The sequence below is a fragment of the Pteronotus mesoamericanus genome, unplaced genomic scaffold (assembly GCF_021234165.1).
Source record: "Pteronotus mesoamericanus isolate MK-2021 breed Mesoamerican mustached bat unplaced genomic scaffold, CSHL_Meso_final contig_74, whole genome shotgun sequence".
NCBI lineage: Eukaryota > Metazoa > Chordata > Mammalia > Chiroptera > Mormoopidae > Pteronotus > Pteronotus mesoamericanus.
This window is the reverse complement of record NW_026555247.1, coordinates 9,171,162-9,197,035: the sequence shown is the minus strand read 5'-3', so window position 1 is coordinate 9,197,035 and position 25,874 is coordinate 9,171,162. Positions and strand designations below refer to the sequence as shown.

The 25,874-nt window shown below is 37.4% G+C and overlaps 1 protein-coding gene across 2 annotated transcripts in view; it reads right to left on the bottom strand.

The window, feature by feature from the left end:
• TAF4B (TATA-box binding protein associated factor 4b) overlaps positions 1-25,008 on the bottom strand; it is a 128,879-nt gene extending 103,871 nt beyond the window's left edge. Inside the window, exons 1-4 of one of the 2 annotated variants that reach the window (XM_054583480.1) lie at positions 24,770-25,008; positions 24,201-24,653; positions 3,085-3,230; positions 1,887-1,994 (exon numbers count right to left, since the gene is read on the bottom strand). In XM_054583480.1, the coding sequence (XP_054439455.1) occupies positions 1,887-1,994; positions 3,085-3,230; positions 24,201-24,543 (597 nt within the window). In that variant the 5' untranslated portion in view covers positions 24,544-24,653; positions 24,770-25,008. Of the gene's footprint in view, positions 1-1,886; positions 1,995-3,084; positions 3,231-24,200 lie in introns of both variants that reach the window. The other variant, XM_054583478.1, reaches the window with a different exon arrangement.
• Between the last annotated feature and the right edge of the window lie 866 nt (positions 25,009-25,874).

The following is a 25,874-nucleotide window of genomic DNA, read 5'->3' as shown; positions in this document are numbered from 1 at the left end:
CTATCTTCTCTCATTTCCAAGTTCTAGCTCCTTATTTCCAAGAAATGTATAAAACTGAGATGCTTTAGCCTTGAAGGTAAAAACAGATATTAATCATTAACTCCACTCTGATAATTTCTACTGCTTTGGCCTACCACTGAGGAGCAGCCTACATTAGAATATGCACTGAACTAAAGTAGAAAAAGTTATAATCTACATGGAAATAGCAATGGTAGATATATAGATTTTAAAAATCCAAGGAAAAGAACTAACAACCCATGTATACCATTTTAGAAAAACTTTAAGTACTAAATCTTTGAGAAATAGATTCAATGAAAAAGCTCATATACTCAAAGTACTGCTGAAGTCATAAAATCCTTTCATAAAATAATCATATAATAAATTCTTTAAACTTCCTATTTTTCTGACGTCTCAACATCCCCACAAATAGTCTCTGAGCACTCCATCAAGGTGACTAGGTGTACCAGTGTGATAAAGTTGGTGCCTGCCTGTCCCCCTCTGACTTTGACCTAGTGACATTCAAACACACCAATAAAGTCTCCTCATGCCTTTTGCTTGTGGACTCCCGACCAGCCTTCAATAAAGGCACTTGTCCCCACACAGTCTCTCAGCCTCCCATCTGGTTGGCTGAGCCCACTGTCTGGGTACTCCACCTATATGGCCACCACCATACTTTCACCAAAGGACATAGCAAGAGTCCCTATAAACTAGACGCCATGGCTGTCTCCTAGGCTCTTCAGATTCCTTGTGTCCAGACCAGAAGGAAAGTGAGGATTCACTACCATAATGGGGTAAATGACCTGACATCTGGAACAGATAGGGTTACCACTACATAATGGAAGCAAAGAGAAGTATGTATGGTAAATACAGGAGATCCACTTAAGTGTCTCTTAGTATTTCCCTGCCCAAATGTGATGATAAATGCACAAGAGCAGCAACTCTTGCCTCAAAAGAACATGGTGATTAGGACCTCATATCCCTGAGGGGTTCAGCTTAACTACCAGCTTAACTGGTAGTATGATCAGACTACCAGTTAAGCTATCATGACCAGCAGAGTGGTAGTTGAGAGTAACAGGACTCTGGATAATAATGAAAGAAAGAGATGATGAGTTTTAGATGAGTTATTAGTCCTGCTAACTTCCTTCCTTGTTTCCTCGAGGAAGTAATCCACTGGAATCCCAAAAGAGCAGGTCTTCAAAATGTATGATGAAGGAGATTCCAGTAATGCAAGGAGTATACTGTGATATGCCACCACAAAGGAAGGTCTGCGTTGTCCTAGCTGCTGGGAATGCTATTGGAAAACCTAGTTGTCAGTACCTTCAGGTTTTAACTCAGCTGCAGAAAATTACCTTGCCCAAGAGCACAACTCTCCCTGGAGAATTCCCATCCAATGACTGACCACAAGGGGAGACTGAGGCCCAGCAGACCATGTTGGCACACAATGGGACAACTCTCTGACAGGCCATATTTGCTCCAAAATTCTCCACCAGGTTCACGGAGGCTTTATTGGGCCTTCATCTAGCCCAAACTCTTACTTACACTCCCTTCCCTTCCACAGGTATCACTTCCCTAATTAATATCCCATACAACAAATTCTGTTTCAGCACCTACCTGCTGACACTGCGACACATGATTATTTGATACATTTGTACTAATTTAGTATTTTCAAGTAGAACTGATATTCCAAAAGTGTATTTCGTTGTTTATCTTGTGTTTCCCAAACTTCCAACAGTTACCAGTTTGGTAAGTGTCATCACGTATCACTGAATTCTCTCTTCAATGTCCCATACTCAACAACTTACACATCTGACAGAAAATAACTAAATAATAAAGAAGGATGAGAGAATAACCTGTGCGCACATGGCCACAAGTCTGTCACAACTTACTTGTACTGTGGAAGGCTTCGGAGCAGTGGTTACCACAGTAGTTCCCATTGGTGCCAATTGTTTAACAGGTGCCACTGCCACTTTCTTGATTAATTGCGAATTAGAATTCTGGGAGGTTTGAGGGAATAATACAGAGTCACTGGCATTAGTAATTTAAAATCAATCTGTACTATGGCAAACATTAAAACACTTTACCATAGCAAATTTATTTGTTATAACTGGCTTTATAGCCTCATAAATGCTATGTACATTCTCTACTATGAACCTAACTGGTCAACTGGCAAGATGGTAACTCATTTTGTATACCTAAGGAGGCAACTAATTGAACAAATAAATATCACAGTATTTTAGCATTAAAATCTTGAACTCTACTCTTTGGCACATACAGAAACATGGATTCTCATCTGCCATCTAATTATAAACAAACTAGAAAACGTTCAATAAAGCAAACTAGAAAGGGACTGACAGATACAGTAACAAGAGAAAAGTGTTTGGCTGAGAACCCAGAATCAGATGAGAAGAGTAAAAAAAGGGAGTTGGGAGGATTTTAACCAGGCAGGGTGTGATACTAACCACAGAAAACAATGCAATCTTTCTTAAGGATGAGTCTGACTCATCAAGAAAATATTGTAGTACATTCAGCATTTTCTGTTAAACCAAAGGAAAAAAAATATATATATATATGTGTGTGTGTGTGTATATATATATATATTTTAAACTCCGGCACACAAGATAAGCTTCAGGTACCTAGAAAGATCATCATGTATGTAAAACAAGTGATTCCTTAACAATGCCAAATTAATAAAATATTACAGCAGAGTTCTGAATTTCTTAAAGGCAATTCCTATAAGATATGGATAAAAATGAATACTATAGTCTTAACATTTTGCCATAAATTCAAATTGAAGCAGAATGGTTTTCTTTCCATTTAGAAATGTAAATAGCCCTGTGAACATTTCCTTGAGGGCTACAAAATATTTGAGTATGAAGATTGAATTGTTGTTATTTTAGCAATCACCAAACAACAAAAACAAATATCTTGATTAAATTAGCATATATTCAAAGAAGGTAGCTTAATTGCAAAAGTTGAACTAAACTACCCCTCAATTATTTTTACTGGCAAATTACATACATGTTTATATGAAGGTAACAGCTGGAAAACTAAAGAATGTGAAATAAAAACTTTAAGGTACATTACCGGCATCGTACAGATTTTGACTGTTTGAGTATTCGTTGGTACAGCTGGCCTTGAAATTATGTTACCTGCGGTCTCCGCTCTTGTTACAGCTTGCTGAGGAGATACCAACATCAACTGACCACTGTTACTTTTGATCAAAACCGTTCCTATATTTAAAAAGAAAAAAAATGTGACCCAGCTAATAAATGAAGCATAATCATCATATATTTCGTCTCCTATTTCTTCCAATAATGTAAATGGTCTGAATAAGTGACTAGTACATACTGAATTTCATGTCTACCTATTATGATATATAATATGAAAAAATGTTTTTACTCAAAACTACTTAAAATCTTAAGTCTAAGCATAGAGCTAACATACTCCTGGAGGAGGCCAAATACTTTTTCTTCATGTCATGAAACTACTTATAAAGCTACAGTTAGTAAAATGGTATGGTAAGGGCCTAAGACTACACAAACTGACCAATGGAAGAACCACAAAATAACTTATAGAGATATGTAATATCAAATTTTCCTAAGAGACATGGCAGATCAATGAAGAAAAGAGAGCCTATTCAATAACTAGTACTGGGTCAATAAATTATCTACATGGAAAGAATGGAAAGTTTCACACCATACACAAAAACCATTAAAGATATGAGGGTAAAAAAGTAAAACTTTTAAAACTCTTAAACAATGTAGAAAATTATCTTTCTTTTTTAAAAATATTTTGTTATTTATAATTTCTGTTTTAAACAAACTATATGGGTTCTTTTAGTTTTATTTTTTTATAAAGATTTTATTTATTTATTTTTAGAGAGAGAAGGGAAGGGAGGGAGAAAGAGAGGGAGAGAAAAATCAGTGTGTGGTTGCCTCCCATGTGCCCCACACTGGGGGCCCGGCCTACAACCCAGGCATGTGTCCTGACTGGGAATCGAACCAGCAACCTCTGGTTCTCAGGCCAGCACTCAATCCACTGAGCCACACCAGCCAGGGTTCTTTCTTAACTTGGAATGAGATTTTCTTAAATATGTAATGTTTGATAGATTTGAACATATCAAAGAACTTTTGTTTAGCAAAAAGCACCACCAGGTAAAAAAGATAAACCACAATATGAGAGAATATTTTAGTTCACATATATTAAAAGGATGAATACCCAAAATGCAAATAGGAACACAGATACCAATGACAGGGAAAAGTAAATTAAGACTACAGTGAGATATCACGTTATACTACCAGGTAGGCAAAAATTAAGTAATCCTATGACAATATGAGTGTTACAGAGATGTGTAGCAAACGGAACTCTATTTTGGTGGTGGCAGTATAACTTGGTACAAGTTCTTTGTTCAATTCTATATGATTGTGCCATACTAACTTCCATTTTCATAACCTTTAACCCAGCAGTTCTAAATCTAAAGAAATTCTTATCCATGTCAGTAGAAGACACAATCAAGAATATTCATATTCCAGAATGACAGCAGGAAGATCTCAATAAACCCACTCCCCAGCAAAACAAGTATAACTGGTAAAAATTACTGGTTTAAAAACAACAAAGTCTTTCAAAGTTGCCCTAAGGCATTCAGGAAATGGCTACACAATTATTAAAGAAAATCCACTAAAACTCAGGAAGAACAGCAAGAATCTGTGGCATATGATCTACAACCCATGTTCCCTTTCCTTCTCAACATTACAGGAACTCCACTCCAGTCAAGGTGGCCAATGCAGAACCTCTCTTGTCTCCCAGACTCCCAGTGAAGGGCTATGATATCTTCATGCAAGGAGCAGGCCACCAGCTTTTCTCATCTCCCCCACCCTGAGATGCACACTGAACAGGACAAATTTGTCCAAGAGATTCCACCTTATTTTGCACATCCCCACTCACATATGGAAGACTCTATGTCAGGTATAGAACAGAGAATACTTGGGCTCTGATTGCCCTCGCCCCAGTTCTTTTGTAGGGTGGATTTATCATGCTGGGAGACTTAAGCAGAGAAGACCAGAGCCCACCATCCATAACCCGCACACTCACCTCTAAAGCATGGATATTACTTACAGAGAAGCAAGCCGCAGTCCTGGCACCTGCCCCAAGTATCTCCCTAGAGAAACTTTTTATTTCAGAGTGTGGGGGAGCCCAAGGCTAAGGACACTCCCAAATCTAATGGAACAAATGAAAAAAAGCTGGTAGCTTCATGACAAATGAAAGAAGGCTGGTAGTTTCATGACAGATACAAACTAAGCCATAGGCCTAGCTCTAGTTTACCAGAGAGAACCAGACAAGAAGACAACTAAGAAAAGCCCTCCAGGGATCAGAACAAATCTCAAACAATGACCTTAAAAACTACCCCTGTAAAGGAGACCAAATTTTAATTAAATCAGACTATGGAGCAAGTTAGGCCCCAGGACATTGTTGAAACAATAGAGAAATCAACAAGGACAGCCCAACAGCTGGGTGTGACACCAGCAAAGACAAACAGCTCTCCAGAAACATCAAAGAAAGAGCCCTACTATAACTACTGCCATCCCAGCCAGGGTGCCTGTCCTCATGCCCAAGGCTGCATGCCCTCAAAAAAAGGAGAAACATAAGAGGCTTCCCACTGCAGAGAAAACAGACTTCACCAAAATAATTCAGCCAGACATTTTAAAAAATAAACAAGCAAACAATAATACACTCAAGGTGGTAGAGCCCAGTACCAGATTGTTACAATACATTAGTTTTGAAACACAAATAACAGGACATGCAAAGAAAAAAGTATGAGACAAGGGGAAAAACAGGTCAGGCAACAGCAACCACCACTGAGAGGGACTAGATGTCAGATTTAACAGACTTCAAAGTAACCATTACAAATACATTCAAAAGACTAACAAAAACTATGATTAAAGTAGTCAAGGAAGATATAATGATATCTTATCAAACAAAAGAATGCCATTAGAAAGACAGATATAATTTAAAAGTGAGTAGTTAAAAAGTACAATAACTGAAATAAAAATTCACTAGAGGGCATGAACTTGAATGAGCAAATGAAAGATCAATGAGCTTAAGGACAGATTATGACCCAGTGATTCCACTTCTGGGAACATATGTGAATAAATTCAAAGCATTAATTTGAAAGAATATATGCACTCTTATATTCAATGCAGTATTATTTACAATAGCCAAGATTTGGAAGCAGCCCAAGTGCCCATCAGTAGATAAGTGGATAAAAAAAGCTGTGGTACATTTACACAGTGGAATACCACTTGGCCATCAAAAGGAAGGAAACCTTTTACAACAGCATGGATGGATCTGGAGAATATGAGGCTAAGTAAAATAAGCCAGTTAGAGAGAGACAAGTCCCATATGATTTTACTCATATATAGAATCTAATGAACAAAATAAACTAACAAGCAAAATAGAAATAGACTCATAGATACAAAGAACAGACTGACAGCTCTGACTGGCCCTAACAGAGAAAAGGGTGTGGGGGCGGTAGAAGAAGGGAAAAAGGGGAAAAGTGGTGATGGAGGAAGACCTGACTTGGGGTAGTGAATGCACAATACAATATACAGGTGATGTATATACACCTGAAACCTACATAATTTCATTAATCAATGTCACCCTAATAAATTCAATAAAATTAAAAGTAAATAAAGCCTATCAAAAAATATTAATAGAGATTTCACAATTCAAAGAACAGAAAGAAAAAAGAATGAACAAAATAAACAGAGCCTCAGAGAAACATGGGCCACAGACAAAGACACCAACATAAAAATAATGTGAATATAAGAAAGAGGAGGGAGAAAGGGAGATATATAAGGGAGCAGGAAAAAAAAAAAATCAAGGAAAATCCACTTGAAAACTTCCTAAATTTGATTAAAAAAACAATCTAGACATCCAAACAGCTCAACAAACTTGAAGTAGGATTAATTCAAAGAGATCCACACAAAGACACATCATAGTAAAAATGTTCAAAGATAAGAGAAAATCTTGGGAGCAAAGTAAAATAACTCATTATGTACTAAGCTCCCCAACAAGATTAAGAGTTGACTTCTCATTAGAAACAATGGAGGCCAGAAGGCAGTAGAATAAAACATTCCAATTGCTAAAAGAAAAAAAACTGCTAACCAACAATCAGATATCCACAAAAATATCTTTTAACACTGAAAGCAAAATAAAGACATTCCCACATAAAATTGAGAAGATTGATTGCTAGCATGCACACCATAGAGGAACTACTAAATAAAGACTTTCAAGCTGAAAACAAGTGACCCCAGGTAGTAATTTGAATTCACATGAAAAATGAACACTAACAAAGATAATTATGTAATTTGACAGTATAAATACATATAACATTTCCATTCATCTCTTAGTAGCTTTAAAAAACAATCACATAGAACAATATGTATGTAATTATATTGTTGGACCTACAACAATAACATAGAAATGTAATACATTTGTAAATAATAGCACAAAGGAAGTGGGTAAAAGCAAAGCTATACTGCACTAAGGAATTGACTTCTGATGGTAACTTGAATCCACAGCAATAAATGAAGGAAACCAGAAATGGTAAATAAGAAGGTAATAAAACAAATATTACAAATACATCCTCGCTTTTCTTTCTTCTGCCATCTTCTTTAAAGATATAAAATTACATAAAATAATAAGTACAACAAGGAAGAATTGTTGGGTTTGTAACATCTCTGAATGTAATATGGAGAACAGTAATAGCACAAAAATAAAAAGAAAATTGAGCTAAATGTTTTTATATCTCGTTGAAATAACAATATAAATGTGAAGCAGATTCAGTAAAATGTATAAGCCCTACAGCAACCACAGATACATACATGTACTTTAAAATTATAAAGGAATTAAATGTTACTCTAGAAATATTCACTTAATGCAAACGAAAGCAGGAAAGAAAAAATAGAGGGGGGAAAGGAGAGAAACATATAGAAAAGAAAGTTAATGACAGACCTAATTACAATATATCAATATTAAAAAATGAATGGATTAAATAATCCAATCAAAAGGCAAAAAATGTTAGACTGGATTAAAAAAGGATTCAAATATATGCTATAGGATACATAATTTAGACTCAAAGATACATAAAGAGTTGAAAGTAAATGGTCAGGGAAAATATATCATGCATCAGTAACCACAAGAAAGCTGAAATGGCCATACTAATATCAGACTAAATAAAACAAAAAAATCTTACTAAAAAGGCATTTTAATTGATTAAACAGTCAGTGGGTCAGAAAAATTGAACACTTCTAAACATATGGGGGGACAACAAATATAGGATTACAGTTGTGAGTATGCAAAACACAGAGCTTATTTTTGTATTATTATTCATTAATTATTGTATTGTTTTCCATACAAACAACTGTAAAACTACTTTTCCCCCACCCTGTATGCAACGAACAACAGAGCCAAAAATATATGAAGCAAAAGCTGACATAAATGAAAATTCTGACAATTGAACAATACTTGGGAGACTGTTAACACCTATTTACACTTTGAATAAAGAAGAGACAACTAAAAAGAAGATCGACAAGGAAATCAGATACTGTAACACTATTAACCACATGAAGTGTAACAACATCTGCATCAAAGGGGTAACAGAAAAAGAGAGCAAGGAGTTGAGAAACTAGTTGAAGACATAATCACCAAAAACTTCCCTAACCTGGTGAAGGAAAAAGAAACATTAAGCCCAGGAAGTGCAGAGTCTTCTAAATAAGATGGGTGACCCAAAAGCGCCCACACCAGGACACATAATTTAAATGGTAAAGCTTAAAGACAAAGAGAGAATATCAAAAGCTGCTAGAGAAAGACAGCTACTCACAAGGGAGCTCCCATAAGATTTGTCAGCTGATTTCTCAAGAGAAATATTTCATGGCTGAAGGGACTAGCATGAAATATTCAAAGTGATAAAAATCTAGGACCTATAACCAAGACTACCTTACCTAGCAAGGCCATCATTTAAAATTGAAGGAGAAATAAAGAGCTTCCCAGACAAGAAAAAGCTAAAGGAGTATGTCATCACCAAACCAGTATTACAAGAAATGTTAAAGGGTCTTTGAAGGAAGGGTAGAAGGAGGGAGGAAGGAGAGACGGACTGCAGAAGAGGACTAGAGGATAGAAGTGAGAGAGAAGAGAAAAAAAAGAGGAACACAGTTAAAGAATAAAAAGGCAATACATATGTCCCTATCAACAATCACTTTAAATGTAAATGGCTTAAATGCTCCAATCAAAAGACACAAGGTAGCTGAGTGGATAAGAAAACAAAGTCCAAATATATGCTGTCTATAAGAGTCCTATCTCAGAATGAACGACAGACAGTCTAAAAGTTAAGGGATGGAAAAAGACATTTCATGCAAAGAGAAAAAAATAGCTGAGGTAGCAACAGATATATCGGACAAAATAGGCTTTAAACATGGCTGTAGTAAAAGACAAAGAAGGACACTACATAATGACAAAGGGAGCAATCCAACAGGAGAATATCACCCTTTTAAATATTTATGCACCCTGCACAGATATCTAAATATGTAAAGCAGATTTTGATAAACATAAAGGGAGAGACTGACAGCAATACAGTCATAGTCGGGGATTTTAATATCTCATTGACATAAATGGATATATTTTCCAGACAGAAAATCAAGAAGGAATAGCCAGCCTTAAATGACACACTAGATCAGATGGATTTAATTGATAACCTCAGAGCATTTTATCCCAAAAGAGCTAAATATGCATTCCTTTAAAGTGCACATGGAAAATTTCCTAGGATACACCACATTAGTACATAAAATGTCTCAATAAATTTAAGAAGTTTGACATCACAGCAAGCATCTGCTCTGACCATAATGCTATAAAACTAAAAATCAATCACAATGAGAAAACTGAAAATCACACAAATAACATGTTCCTCAACAATGACTGTGTTAACAATGAGATTAAAGAAGAAAACAAAAGATAACTTGAAAAAAAAATGAAAATGAGAGCACAACAACCCAAAAAATGGAACACAGCAAAAGCAGTCCTAAGAAAAAAATTGCAGGCCTACCTCAGGAAACAAGAAAAATCTCAAATAAACAATCTCATTTTACACTTAAAGGAACTTGGGGAAAAGAATAAGAAACAAAAACCAGAATGAGTGGAAGGAAATAATAAGGTCAGAGCAGAAATAAATGGAATAGGGTCTAAAAAAGCAAAACAAAAAAAGATCAATGAAACCAAGAGCTAGTTCTTTGAAAAGATAAACAAGACTGACAAACCTTTAACCAGACTTATCAAGAAAAAAAGAGAGAGGACCCAAATAAATAAAATCAGAAATAAAAGAAGAGAAGCAGAACATCGCTGGCCAAGACGGAGGCATAGGAAGACATGCTTTGCCTGACACGCTTTGTCTCCTTGCCCAACCATAAGAAAGAACACAACTAACCTCAAAACAAAAAACCACCAGAACTGCCAGAAAAATCAAACTGTATAGAAGTCTGACAACTAAGGATTTAAAGAAGAAATACTCATCCAGACAGGTAGGAGAGGCAGAGACAGGGAGCCAAGGCAGAGAGGACGCGGTGTGGCAGCACTGAGGAGGAAGCTGGTGGAACAAGCAGTCCCACATTCATGTGTGGTAGATAAAAACCTGGAGGAACACCTGAGGAGCAAGTGATCCCAGCCCCAGGCCAGACCGCACAGCCCGGGATTATCGAGCCAGTGAATAAAGCCACAAAACTTCTGGCTGTAAAAACAAATGGGGGTTCAGGTAGCAGAAAAAACTTCCAGTCTCAGGTGAGTCTGCATAAAGGGCCACCATGGTACTAGAATGTACACAAACCCACCCACTCTGGGAACCACCACGAGGGCAATAGCTATAGGGGCATCAGTCGCATAGGGGAAGTGGGTGAAGTGACTACAGATCAGGCAAGGGCCAAGCAAGTGGCATTGTTCCCTCTCTAATCCCTTCCGAACATACACTGCCACAAAGCAGAGAAGTGGGTTGCCCCACCCTGGCAAATACATAAGACCCCTTAAAACGGTAACAAGTGCACCAAGAAAGGAGTCAAAGCAGCTCTACCTAATACACAGAAACAAACACAGGGGGGCTGCCAAATTAAGAAGACAAAGAAATATGGCCCAAATGAAACAACAGAACAAATCTCCAGAAAAAGAACTAAAAGAAATGGAAATAAGCAATCTATCACATGCAGAGTTCAAAACACTGGTTATCAGGATACTCAAAGAACTCACTGGGTACCGCAACAGCATAAAAAAGACCTGGGCAGAAATGAAGGCTGCTTTAGGTGAAATAAAGAAAAATCCACAGGGAACCAACAGTGCAGGGGATGAAGCCAAGAATGAAATCAATAGTTTGCAACATAGGAAGAAAAAACACATTCTAATCAGAACAGCAAGAAGATAAAAGAATTAAAAACAAAAAACAAAACAAGGATCAAATAAGACGCCTCTGGGACATCTCCAAACATACCAACATCTGAATCTTAGGGGTGTCAGAAGAAGAGGAAGAGAAAGAAACTGAAAACTTATTTGAAAAAATAATGAAAGAAAATTTCCCTAATGTGGTGAAGGATGCAGACATGTAAGTCCAGGAAGCACAAAGAATCCCAACAAGTTGAATCCAAAGACCACACCAAGACATATCATAACTAAAATGCCAAAGGTTAAAGAGAAGAGAGAATCTTAAAAGCAGCTAGAGAAAAACAGGGAGTTACCTACAAATGAGTACCCAAAAACTATCAGCTGATTTCTCAAAAGAAACTTTGCAGGCAACAAGGGACTGGAAAGTAGTATTCTAAGTCATGAAAAGCAAGGACCTACAACCAAGATTACTCTATCCAGCAAAGCTATCATTTAGAACGGAAGGGCAGATAAAGTGCTTCCTAGACAAGGTAAAGCTAAAGGAGTTCATCATCGTCAAGCCTTTATTATATGAAATGTTAAAGGGACTTATCAAAGAAAAAGAAAACCAAAATTGTGAACATTAAAATGACAACAACTCACAATTATCAACAACTGAAACTAAAAAGCAAACTAAGCAAACAACTAGGACAGGAACAAAATTAAAGATATGGAGATCATATGGAAGGCTATCAGTAGGAAGGGGGAAGAGAAAGAATGGGGAAAAAGGCATAGGGATTAGGAAGCATAATTTATAGGTACAAAATAGATGAACAGGGGGTATGTTAAGAATAATACAGGAAATGGAGAAGCCAAAGAATTTACATGCAAGACCCATGGACATGAACTACGGGAGGGAATTGCTGGAAGGATGTGGGTACCTGGCAGAGGGGAGCAAAGGGGAAAATAAATTGAAATAACTGTAATAACATAATCAATAAAATATACTTAAAAATAAAAAAAGCTTCTCATCCCACATTCCCCTGGTTCCCACCCAACTACTAACTCCCCCAGGCTGGCTGTTTTTATCAGGGCCAAATAAGCAGTAAGCTATGGAATAACAAAGTTTATTCTGAAGATGCAAAGTAGAATTTAAAAAAAAAAGAGAGAAGAAATAACTGACACCAAAGAAATACGAGAAATTGTAAGAAAATATTACGAACTATATACCTACAAATTGGACAATTTGGAAAAAATAGATAAATTCCTAGAAACATACAATTTTCCAAGACTGAATCAGGAAGAATCAGAGACTCTGAATAGACAGATTACAACTAATGAAAATGAGGCAGTAATCAAAAAATTCCCAACACAAGTCCTGGACCAGATGGCTTCACGGGTGAATTTTACCAAACATTCAAAGAAGAACTAACACCTATCCTGCTCACACTATTTCAAACAATTCAAGAAGGAAGTCTCCCCAAGCTCATTTTATGAGTCCAGCATTAGCCTAATTCCAAATTAGACAAAGAGACTACAAAGAGAGAAAATTATAGGCCAATATCCCTAATGAACACATATGCTAAATTCCTCAACAAAATGTTAACAAAGCAGATCTAGCAGTACATTAAAAATATATACCATGATCAAGTAAGATTTATTCTAGTATGCAAGTCTGATATAGTATTCTCAAATCAATAAATGTGATAAACCACATAAATAAAATGAAGGGTAAAAACCACTTGATCCTATTGATAGATGCAGAAAAAACACTTGATAAAATCCAGCACCCATTTATGATAAAAACTCTCAGCAAAATGGGAATAGAGGGAATATAATATGACCTCAACATAATAAAGGTCATATACGATAAACCCACAGCCAGTGTCAATGGGCAAAGACTACAGGCATTTCCCTTAAGATTGGGAACAAGACAGGGATGTCCACTTTCACCGTTCAACAAAAGTTCTCAACAAAGTATTAGCAAACTGAATCCAGCATCATATAAAGAGTATGCAACTCTATAACCAAGCGCTATCTCCGTATGAAAGGCTGGTTTAACATCTGAACATTAATTACTATAAAACACCCTATCGAAAGAATAAAAGCCAAAAATACCACGTGGTGATCTCAAAAGAAGAAAAAAAAGTATTTGACAAAATTCGACACCTTTTTTTCCATGATAAAAACACTCAACAAAATAGGAATAAAATGAAATGTCCTCAAACTCGTAAAGCGAACCTACAAAAGACCCACAATTAATACCATACTTAATAGTGAAAGATTCAATGTTTTCTTCCTAAGATCAGGAACAAGACAAAGATATTTGAGATAGGAATGAGATATGGATGCCTACAACCATGACTGCAGTTCAACATTGTACTGAGAGTTCTAGCCAGAGCAATTAATCAAGAAAATGAAATATGCATCAAGATTAGAAATAAGTATAACTATTCACAGTAATATAATCTTGTATACAAAAAGTAACTATTTCTATACACTTGCAATGAATATGAAAACAATTCTATTTACAAAAGATCAAAAAGAATAATACACTTTAGAAATAAATTTAACAAAATGAGTACAAAACTAATGCTCTGCAAACTACAAAATGTCTTTGAGGAAATTAAGGAAAATCTAAATAAATAGAAAGACATCCCCATCATCAAGAGACTTAATACCTAACTTGCAGGATTGTTAAAGGGATCAAATGAGACAATACATTTGATAGGATAGTTCATGTTTTATTTGTTTTCAAGATTTTATTTACTCATTTTCAGAGAGAGAGGAAGAGAGAAAGAGGGAAAGAAACACTGACGGGTAAGGGAACCATCAGTTGGTTGCCTTTTGCAAGCCCCCAGCTGGGGACCTGGCCCACAACCCAGGCATGTGCCCTACTAGGGGAATCGAACCAGCGATTTTTTGGCACACAGGCCAGTGTTCAACACACCGAGCCACACCAGCCCAGGGCAAGATAGTTCATATTTTAAAGTTACCAGTAATAGTTGTTACTAATGCCAAAAACTCCACAATCCACACTTTTATTCAACTAAGTACTCAAAGTATCACAAGGAGATAAGATTTGAATAGCAGCAAATGCACAATACAATAGTTCCCCCCTTACCCACAGTTTCACTTTCTGCAGTTTCGGTTAACCAAAGTCAACAGTGCAACAAAAATATCAAATGGAAAAATTCCGGGAATAAACTATTTTTGAGATTTAAACTGAACACCATTCTGAGTAGCATGATGAAATCTCACCCCTTCCCTTTCAGTCCCCTCCAAGACTTAAATCATCTCTTTGTCCAGCATACCCACGCTGTATATGCTACCCACCTATCGGTCACCATCTTGGTTAGCAGACCGACTATCACTGTATCTCAGTGCCTCTGTTCAAGTAATCCTTATTCTACTTAATAGCCCCAAAGTACAAGAGTAGTGATGCTGGCAATTCAGATAGGCCAAAAAGATATTGTGAGTGCATGTGTATGCAAAAAAAATTAACATATACTACTATATATTAACACGTATTGTTATATGTATAATATATATTATATATTATATACTATATTATATATAATATATACATAGTGTATACAGGGTTCGGTACTATCTGTATTTCAAGCATCCACTGAGGGTCTTAAAACATATCCCTCCTTAGGTAAGGAGGAACTATAGTACTGAGAATAAAATAACTACCATATTTTGCCGTGTATAATACACACCCACGTTTTTTTGCCCAAACTTTGAGGGGAAAAAAATTTTTTTTAATTCAATTATTTATTTATATTTGGATACTTGTTTTTTGGGTTATAAGGGAATTTTAGCATTTATTTTTTAACATATTATGGTACAAGAAATTTTATGTAACAATTACGAAACACAAGAACATATACATGGTATGAGAAATTTTATGTACTGGTAACAAATTTACAATATTTATGCATCACAGAGGGCCAAGAACTCCATCACTGCCAACCAAAAGCATCATCTTCAATTTCTACATCACAGGTGTCTTCTGAAGAGTCACTTTCCTCATTCTGGTGAATTTCATCATCTTCAATTCCATCCATAGCATTGCTGATGCCGCATTTTTTCAATGATTTCACAACCACTTCCTTCTTGACACCATCCTGCGATCTTAGGATCCAATCACAAAACTGGGTGATGGATGATTTTTTTGATCCTGCCTGCAGATGTTAAATCATTACCAGCTAACTGCATTCACAACGTCCACTCTTTCTTCATTAGGGCCTTAAAGGGCTTGTTTACTGACTCATCAAGAGGATGCAGATGGCTGGTTAGCGCAACAGGTACCACAGCAAGCTGGGTTTTCAAGTCCACTGCCATTGCTTTTACACTCTGTGACATGGGCTTTGACGTGATCAAAAACAAGCAAAGCTGGTTTTTTAAGAAATCCTCCAGGCCTCCATGACCAGACTTTGTTAAACCCGATTTTCATGCCTTCTCTATTTATCCATCCTTTTTCATGCATGTGGACAATAACTCCACTTAGAAACTTTTCTTTCAGAAATGCTTTTCTTTTAAAGATCATAGGTCGTAGCTTTGTCCCATCTGCACAACAGGCTAGAACAACAGTGAAATGTGTTTTCTCCTTACCACTAGTTTTAACAGCTATGTTCTTTGCTCATTTGACATCCACAGTACTGTTGGATGGCACATCAAATGTGAGCGGGACCTCACCTATATTGGCGATTTGGGACAGCTCAAACTTAAAAGTCTTTCAAAGATTGATAACAAAAGAATGAAATTCTAAAACTTGATTCTCATAGGCCGCTGGAAGTTTCTGGGCAAATTTCGTCGTGTCCTCAGGCTCAAACCGTCTCTCTTCAAAAAGTTAAAGAACCGTTTAGGTGTCCCTGAGAAATCATCACTGTTTTTTTCTCACACAATCCTTTTATCTTCTTCTTGTATCATCTTGGTCAAAACTGAGATCCCAGTTTGACAATGCACCAGAATCCAGGTCTTCAGCTCCTGTTCCACCTCCAGCCACTTTGGAGGTTTCCCTCACATTGCCTTCTTCTGTCCTGGCATCTGATGAAGCTTTTCTTCCAGCTGCCTCCACAGTCTGATGACAGTCTCTGTGGGAGGAGTCCAAAGTGTCTCTCGGCAGTTCTGTTACCATGCTTTTTAGCATATTTAATAACTTTTAACTTGAAGCTTGCAAAAGTTAATAATGAAAACTGTTTCAATATTTTTCAAGGGAATTTCCAATAATTTCTCCCACTTAAAGTGTATGAAGAGAAATGTCGCATAGTTCACCCTACAGTAATAAAGTCAATAAAGTTGGTGCCACCTATCTTACCAAGTGAATAACAATCAGCATCATGTATTTTTCCCTGTGGATAACAATACATCACTCTTCATTACGTTTTGTTGAATCAATGGCCAAAACTGCTTTCATTGCAGGTTCGTTGTTAACAAAACTGATTATTGTATTCCAAGGTATTACTTTGCATATGGATATTGTTATTGCTTTCCAGAGTTGCACTTTCAACGCGTAAGCATAAATAAAAGAATTAAAAACATTTATATAAATATGGAATTAGTACTACCATTGTATAATGCACATCCTTATCTTTCCCTCAAAAATTTGAGCAAAAAGTGTACATTATAGATGGTAAAATATGGTAGCTCATTTGAACTCTGGATATTCTTCTGACTGAAGTGTCTATCTAGCCCAAAAGCCCAATTCCAATGGGCAAGAACCTAGTTAAAAATATTTAGAAACATAAAAAGGAAACTGAACATTAGCCTTTTTTTCTCAAGACCACTTACCAAATCTCTCTGAATCCAATCCTGATTAAGTATCTAAGATTCCTTTTTTCCAATAATGAAAAAACAGCCACCTTGGACTATTTATTCCACAGACATGTTGAAAGAAAATAATCATACATTAGGTTACAAAGCACATTTCCTATAAAATATTAGGATAGTAAACTATATAAAGTGGTCCAGTATCCACCCTCTAATCTGGTACATAATTTAACATACGTTATTTTTCTGCCCAGTGAACTGCTATGTCCCAAGATGCCTCTCCTACTTTGTCTTGGTGGCAAGCTAATCTGGATGCTCTGGTTTCTTCACATTCACAGCATAGTAAATATTTACCATGTGGAGAGCAGACCCAAACAGATCTAAGGGCCAGAAAAACTTTAGAATTCATTGATTAAAATTTAATACCTATACATAAACAACCGACTGATGACCTTCTAGTCTTTAGTCAAATAAGTCCACAGTTAGGAAGGCAGAGATGTACAAGTGTCACTCCACAGGTAGATAAGAAATACAAAGTTCTTCCTTGATAAGGAACCAAACTGTGCTTTTCATTAATATTCATAAATGCAACAGACCCTTATGCAACCACATAAAATAAGCCTACTTTCACTTCCACAGGACAGTCCTTTAAACACTTAAAGGTAGGTAACATATCCTAAGTTGTTTCTTCCTCAGGCACTTTGGGCCCAATCTCTCTAATTTTTCTTATATCATAGTTTCTTCTGCTAAGCTTAAAGTCACTTAAATTTTCCTATTCCCTTTATCCCCATAATTCACTGAGTAAATGAAAGAAAGAAAAAGAAAGAAAAAGAAAGAAAGAAAAAGTTAAATCAGTCAATAAATTTTAATCCCAGATTCTCCTATTAGTTACGGTACATCTCCCTCACCCTCCACTTACACAATTGATATGTCAAAAGAGAACTTCCATTTACCTCTATTAAATTTCATCTTTTAAAAGTAGGATCATAAGATTTCAGGTGATTTTTACCTTCATTTTAACTTTTCATATTTCTTTTGTTTTTATATGTACATTTATTAACTTACAACAAGATAAAGGATTGTTGGAGAAAATTAAGCTTAGAGTAATCTAAGAAAATTCTGCAAATCTATTTGGCTTCCAGGACAGGAATAATGTCTACCTTATTTTCCTCACCAAAGAACATTTTTATTTTCTTTTTCATTGCTTTTAGATAGAGAGAGAGAGAGAGAGAGAGAGAGAGGACAGGAGGTAGGGAAACATCAATGCAAGAGAGAAACATTGATTGGTTGCCTCCTTACATCCCCAGTAGGGGATATGTGCCCTATGGGATCAAACCAGCAACCTAGGTATGTGCCCTGACCGGAAGTCGAACAGCAACCTTTCAGTTACCAGACCTCACTCCAACCAACTGAGCCACACTGGCCAGAGCTCTACCTTATTTACTAATATACCCATGATACTTTGCATAGAATTTAGCATATAGTTAGCCCTGAAATGTATGAGGACATAAAAAAATTATTATCTTTAAAGACATTTTAGTATTTAGATATTTAGATATTTGAGTATTTTAAAATATTCAAATTTCCTTGATCCAGAAATTTCAATTCTTATTATCTGTCCTAAGAAAATAATCAAGTTGCAAACTACAATCTGAATACAAAAATGTTTGGTTTACTTTTATTTATAAGTTAACTTTCTTTTAACTGACTGAGTTTAAAGAGAGATGAGGGGAGAGAGGGAGGGGGAGTGACGGGAAGGCAGGGAAGAGAGAGAAAGAGAAACATCGATTTGTTGTTCTACTTATTTATTATCATTGGTTGAGTCTTACATGTACCCTGACTGGGATCAAACTTGAAACCTTGATGTATTGGGACAACACTCTAACCAACGGAGGCACCTGGCCAGGGCCATAGTAACTTTTTAAACAAAAGAGGATAAGTAACCTAAATGGACAAAATAGAAGAGTGACTAAATAATGGATTATATAGCCATTAAAATTAAATGTTGGATTTTATAACATATAACATCACTATCTAATGGTAAGTGTAAAGTAAGATATAATAATTACATCAAGAATCCCAATTATGCAAAAATAGACGAAGTATGCGTGTATTTTTTTCCCCCAAAGAAACTTTTGGGGAATGAAATGTTCTATAGTTTGACTGCAGTGGTGGCTATGCCTTTGTCAATTTTTTCAAAACTCACTGTTAATATGTTCCTTTTAAAAAAATTAACAGTGGTTGGTTGTAGCTCAATAAAGTTGGTATTAAAAAAAGACTAAAAAGCAACACTCAAAATATTTTGGGGTAATTCTTCTAGGTTTTCCAAACTTCTTACAACAATTACCGTTTTCAAGTTTAAAAAATAGGGGAAGGTAGGCAATTGAGGTTATTTAAATGTCTATCCTATTTAGAATTTTGTCGATGCTAATACATATTAACATAGCAACCACAGAGTACCTAGAGCCAAATGTTATTATACAGGTACCTTAAATATTCAGGACATTCCTGCTATACAACACTATATTCCACACAAATCGCCTTCAATGTTCGATGACTTGCGGGCCTGTATTTTTATTTTATTTAATCCTTACAATACTTCTAAGAAAAAGGTGTGATTCACTATTTAGACAGAAGAGTGAGGTTTAGGATAAGATGAAAAACTTGCCCAAGATCACAAAGCTATTAAGTCAAAGAGCTAGAATTCAAATCCAGGTCTGCTGATTCCAAGGTCAATATTCTACCCTATATTGCTACATTCCACTATTTTCCCCAAAAAGCTAATCCTCCAAGTCCCTTGTTATCTTCATACTTGATTAGAACACTACCTAGTCCTTACTCTGTGGCCCTGAACTAAATCTTCCCAGCTACTATATACTATTATATACTTTACTTCAAGCTAACAAGAGCCCTCTTAGGCACAGTTATTCAGTAAGTAACAAATCTATATGTCATCATCATTCAGTCCACGTTTCTCTATATTCAAAATTTTCCTCTCTCCATTCAATTATAAGACTCATCTTCTTACTTTTAATTAAAGTTAAGCCTGGAAATGACTTCTTATAAGTCATTTTAAAAAGCGACTTCTTAGGTAGCTTTTTAAAAAATTAAGTATTAACATTGTTAATTCTGTATTTAAACAATCTTTTGGGGATAAAAACTTGTTAATACCTATTAAAATATTACCTTTTGAACCAACAATTCTACTTCTAGCAATCTGTCCTATAAAAACATGTGTATACACTCCTGCCTGGTGTGGCTCAATGGATTGAGCAGGTCACCAGCTCAATTCCCAGTCAGGGCACATGTCTGGGTTGGGCCTGGTTCCCCAGTAGGGGCATGCGAGAGGCAACTGCACATTGATGTTTCTCTCTCTTTTTTCCCTCCCTTACCCCTCTCTAAAAGTAAATTTAAAAAATCTTTTTTTAAATTTATCTTTAGAAAAAAAGACAGGTTCATTAAAAAAAAAAAGGCGTATACAAAGCCACACAAAATATACATACAAAGAAGTTTATTATATCATCATTTGTAATAGCAGAAAATAATACACACAATAGCCCTGGTGTGCGTGGCTCAGGTGTTTGGGTGTAGCCCCACAAACTAAAGGTCCTCTGGTTCAATTCCAGGTTAGGGCACATGCCTAGGTTACAGGTTCAGTCCCTGATTATGAATAGAGGCAGCCAGGCAATTGATGCTTCTCTCTCACACCAATGTTTCTCTCCCTCTCTTTCTCCCTCCCTTCCCCTCTCTCTAAAGTAAAAAATAATTTTAAAATGTATATATTTTTTAAATCTAAAAATAGGAAAGTGTTCCCAAAATGAGGGTACATCAGCACAATGGATTACTAAGTAATTCAAAAAATGAGGACAACTCCTAGGTACTAACATGAAAAAGATACAAAAAATTGTTAATAGTAATACACTGGTGAAGTCGGTATTACATTCCATGAACATTTTTTCTTACATGAACATATACCACTTTTATAAGCAGAATAAGCGAAGAAATGAAAAATAAAATGCACTCATATGTGTGATGGCCCTTGGAATCCCTTAAGGATACAGCCCAATTGCCCCCTACCTACTCTCTCCACATACACGCATGCGTGCATTCAAATACTTAGTTCCTTCCCTTGTGTCAAGAAATATATTAGGCCCTGGGGATAACAAAGTCACAACATAGAGTCCCTACCTCACTGTGAAACTTATCATCAAAGAGGGAGGCAATAGCCCTGGCTGGTGTGGCTCAGGGGATTGAATGCCAGCCTGTGAACCAAATGGTTGCCGGTTCAATTCCCAGTCAGGGCACATGCCTGGGTTGCAGGTGAGGTACCCACTAGGGGCAGCAAGAGGCAATCACACAGTGATGTTTCCCTCTCTTTCTTCTTCCCTTCCCCTTCTCTAAAAATAAAGAAATAAAAAGGGAAACAATAAAACGAAAGTGTGAGTCGCATGGTGGTGAGAGTACAGAGTACAAGTGAGAACACAAAATAGGAGAACCTAATCCTGCCTTGAAAAAAAGCTGCTCAAATGGAGCACCAGCTGAGGGATGACTATCCATAGACTTAATAATGCAATTGACATTATCAGGGTTAAGCCGCCTCCACAGCCTTTGAAATCCAACGAGCTAATGGCGCACAAGATGAGCACTGAAAAGAAGAGTCACTCATTTCATGAAACCCAGCAGCACTGTGAATTCTAAGCCACATCTCAGCGTGAAGGAATTGATGAAAAAGGACCTCAATGGTCTCAGCAGTAACTTTCTGTACAGTGTGACTGTCGAGCAGAATTTACCAGAGTTCATGACATAAAAGAAATAAACAAGCCCTTGCTCATCGCTCTCAAAAAGAACCATAGTCTGGCCTAAAATCCCTGATCTTCACAAAGAAAGACTGAAGAGGTTACCAAAAACATTCAACAGAAGAATAATTTTCAGAACTTCATTATAGTTTCTTTCATTTCTTCACTAATGCACCCCCTACCTTATAGCTCCAGCCCCTGTTAACCTATAAAAACCTGTGGTGCGTATTTATATTTTTTAAACCAGTTCTGTCCACAGAGGAAATTATGAAGTAAAGAGAAAAACAAATACTTTAACTGTAAGTATACTATACTGAGAGCATAAGACTTCGATATAATTTAAGAAAGCATCGTTGAATAATCAATTGCTAATGTTCAGTATATAAAAGAAGTAGTACGAGAATCATAACCTTTTAAAAATGTTTATCAGTGTTTCCATTTCATCCTTCAAACTACTGGTTTGTCTTATTCTGCACCAATAAGAACACAAATGTTAGTATGCTCTTCTGTCACACATCAGCAGAAATTTCCAAAAGATGCTCCTCAAAAGCACCTTTCCACTTTCTCTGTAACTAACAATTGCTAAAGGCAATTTATCTCCTCTCTTCTATGGGAATTTCTCCATGATCAACAGAATAAAATGTGTTACTGCCATGCATACTTAGGCTATAGTCCTGGTTTACTGCTATTAGCTCTGGCAAGTTTCAGTTTGGTTTCTCCATGTATTAAAAAGATTAGGCTCTAAAATTTTAGAAATCATCTTTTAGTCTGATACTCAATGAGAAATACTGTACACACATGCCAACTGGTAAGCAGAGTGTTGTGGAAAGAGGAAAGTAAAACAGTCTTGGATTCAAATTCCCTGACACCTCTGAGTTTTGCAAATTACCTTAGAGAAATGTTATTTCTCTACCTATTATGATCAACAAACAAAAAATATATAAATAATATGTTAAAAGTGCCCAGCTCTCAATAAGTGATCAGTATGCTCTCAGTAAGTGATCAGCAAGTGTTCACTCTTGGAAGTTCTCTCATTGTGATACTTTTTTTTATTGTTTCTAAACAGGCTTCAGTGACTAGGTTTAGTTCTAACAAATTAGGGGGTGACTTCATTCAAACACATTCATTACTTTATAAGAATGCATGCAGGATGACAATTCAGAGCTAGCAGAAAATGTATCCAGTGATAGCACAGCTTAACAAATATATGTACCTGTGTACCATACAAAACTGAAACATAAATTTATCAGAAGTGAAGAACATAGTATTTCTGCAATGTTCATGATCAAATAGAACACTGGCTACAAAAGAACCCTCATCATTTTGCTAGGCGATACTGAAATCATTTAAATCAAATGTTTTGACTTCTTTACCATCTTGCTGTGTTAGAGTTTCAATTACTGCTGAGAAAAATCCGAGGAACGTGAGATGTGCTTTCTCCCCAACCCACTGAAATCCCAAGAGACTTTCAGTTGAGGAAACCAAGTAGAACACTCAAATATCCTTCATCATATTTATATTTAAATGATCATAGAGCAAAACTCTTGCATAAATCATGAAAAAGAGCCCAAAAGAGTAAACTCTAGGATAAAAAGAAGTCGCATACTCATAAACTATAACATTCACAGTCCGCTTCAAATGTCACAGCTGCATTGCTCTGATCTACTTGTCAACTCTGACACTTTCTTCCTGGAAGAGGGAGTCTCCTAACCACAAGATACATCACACATCTAAAGACTGTGCACAAAGCAACATTATTCCTTCCTGATACTATAAAGCATTAACCTTGCTTAAATTTTTGACTTTTCTTAAATTTAAAATTATCTCTATCTTCACACCCAAGAACCTTTTATATATACTTTTTGTTAACATCGTAATGTGTGTGAATATATAAACTGATTCTTTCTCCACGTGGAAATAAACTTAGCTATACTTCCCCAAGTAGGAGCCAGTGCCTCAAAGGCCTTCCAGAATATTGTGCTTCAGCTTTTACTGTCACGTAGGTGAAATAATATTTCCTTAACTATGTAAAGAAAAACTATGCAATAAGTAGTCAACGAGGCTGTCTCAATTGCCAAATCACTGTCCTGCAAAGTCAAGATTATGAAAGGTTCTCTTGGCTGAGTTATTTTTGTAAAGCTACCAGCAAGAAGGCTCAATCAGCGACTCTGACGCTTCCTGTGTCACCGCTGGCTGGACAGATGGATAAACTGGCAAAGGTGATCAACATACCTGGCGGAAGCTGCAAATTAGCAGGCAACTGGATTGTTGTGGTGTTCGGGGCTTTCATGGTGACTATCTGAGGAGCAGGCAGCCGAGGGCCGCTGCTGAGTTTAGGAAGAGCATTGACAGGAGCCACTTTGGTCACCAGTGCCCCCACGGGGGACCGTAGGGGCTGGGACACCGTGGACTCCACGCAGACATTGGCAGGAGCCTTAGTCACTGCACCCAGGGCCACGGAAGTGCTTCCAACCCGGGTCGGCAGAGTCCCGGCAGGGGCCCCAGTCAGGGTACCGGAGGCGGTCACACCAGCGGGGGGAACGGCGCCGGCCGGTTCCGTGAGGCCCGCGGACATCCCCCAGGTGGATCAGTGGCAGCTGCAGCGCTTGCGTTCCAGGATCACGAGCGAGCGGAGGCTTGACAAGCGGCAGCCGACTCCAGTTAAGTTCCGGCTCCACAGCATCGCTAAGAAGAGGCGCAGGGGCCGCGACACAGAAGTCAATGACAGGCGCCGGCTGGGAAGCAGGACACACGCTTCCGAGACCTTCCTCCCGTCCGCGTGGCCCCGCCAGCAGCAATACCTGCTCTGCCGCTTCCTCGGCGGCGCTCCCACGTGCGCTGCCTCAGCCAGGCGCCTCAGCCTCGGGTCCCGCTGCAGCAGCGCTTGGGACTGTGCGGCTCCCAGAAGGGCGTCACTTTGGCTGTCACCTCCCAGCCTAACCGAGCGCCCTGGTTACCCCGTCAGAAATTTCAAAACCCCAAACCTATGCGACCCAGAGGAGCTTCTGCACGCTCAGCACAGCCCAGCCGCCCTACCACGCCAGCCATGTTTATATAGCCACGCGGAGACCTCGCGCACGCGCACAGGCCAGCGTCTCCGCCCCGGGCTTTCCCCGGAATCCGGCCGCGTGATTGGCCAAACACTGGAATCGCGTCCGTGACGTCACTAGGGACTGCTCCAGAGGGGCGTTAGAATCTTCCCCGGAATCCAGAGTCTGGAGAGGCCAGTAGCGAAAAGTCTAGCGTGTGGGAGGAGCAAACCGCACTCCCAAAACTGCGGCCTCTGGGTTCCTCTCTTAGATGTCCTCAGTTACTTGTATCGTAAAAGCCAAGACAAGACTTTCCACAGGATGCTACTTTATAAGCAAAAAATGTGGAAAACTAATTTTGGAAAACAGTAACTCAGTAAGAACTCTATCCAGCCTCCTCAGTGTTTTTTTGCGGGCTTTGCTCTAAAGCGTCGCTAAAATTAGCATTAAAATTGACGTTGTGAATTTTTTTTAATATCCCTTTTTTCCCCCTTTTAAATGTTTAAGAGTATTGCATAGTCTGTAGGAGGTGCCTATTTTCATGTAATTTTAGAGTTGAGCTGCCCCCAAGGAAAATCTGTTTCTTCCTTCTTGCTGTTATAGTTTTTTCACCTCTAAACTTATTTAAATTATTTGTTTCCCTGTCTGTCTCCTTGAAAGCTGGGACAGCGACTTTTGACCTCTACATCCTCAGAACTAACACTTAAGTGCGATCATAAATATCGTTTGAATAAGTTAAAAGTGCTTGCTGAATGAATCAATAATACAGTTCCACATGGAAAAACTTGCCCCTTACAGATGTCTTGATTTCAGGCTATTGTAATAATATTACATGTTTGTAGGAGCTGACAACTGAAGGAGATTTTACAAGTAGAAA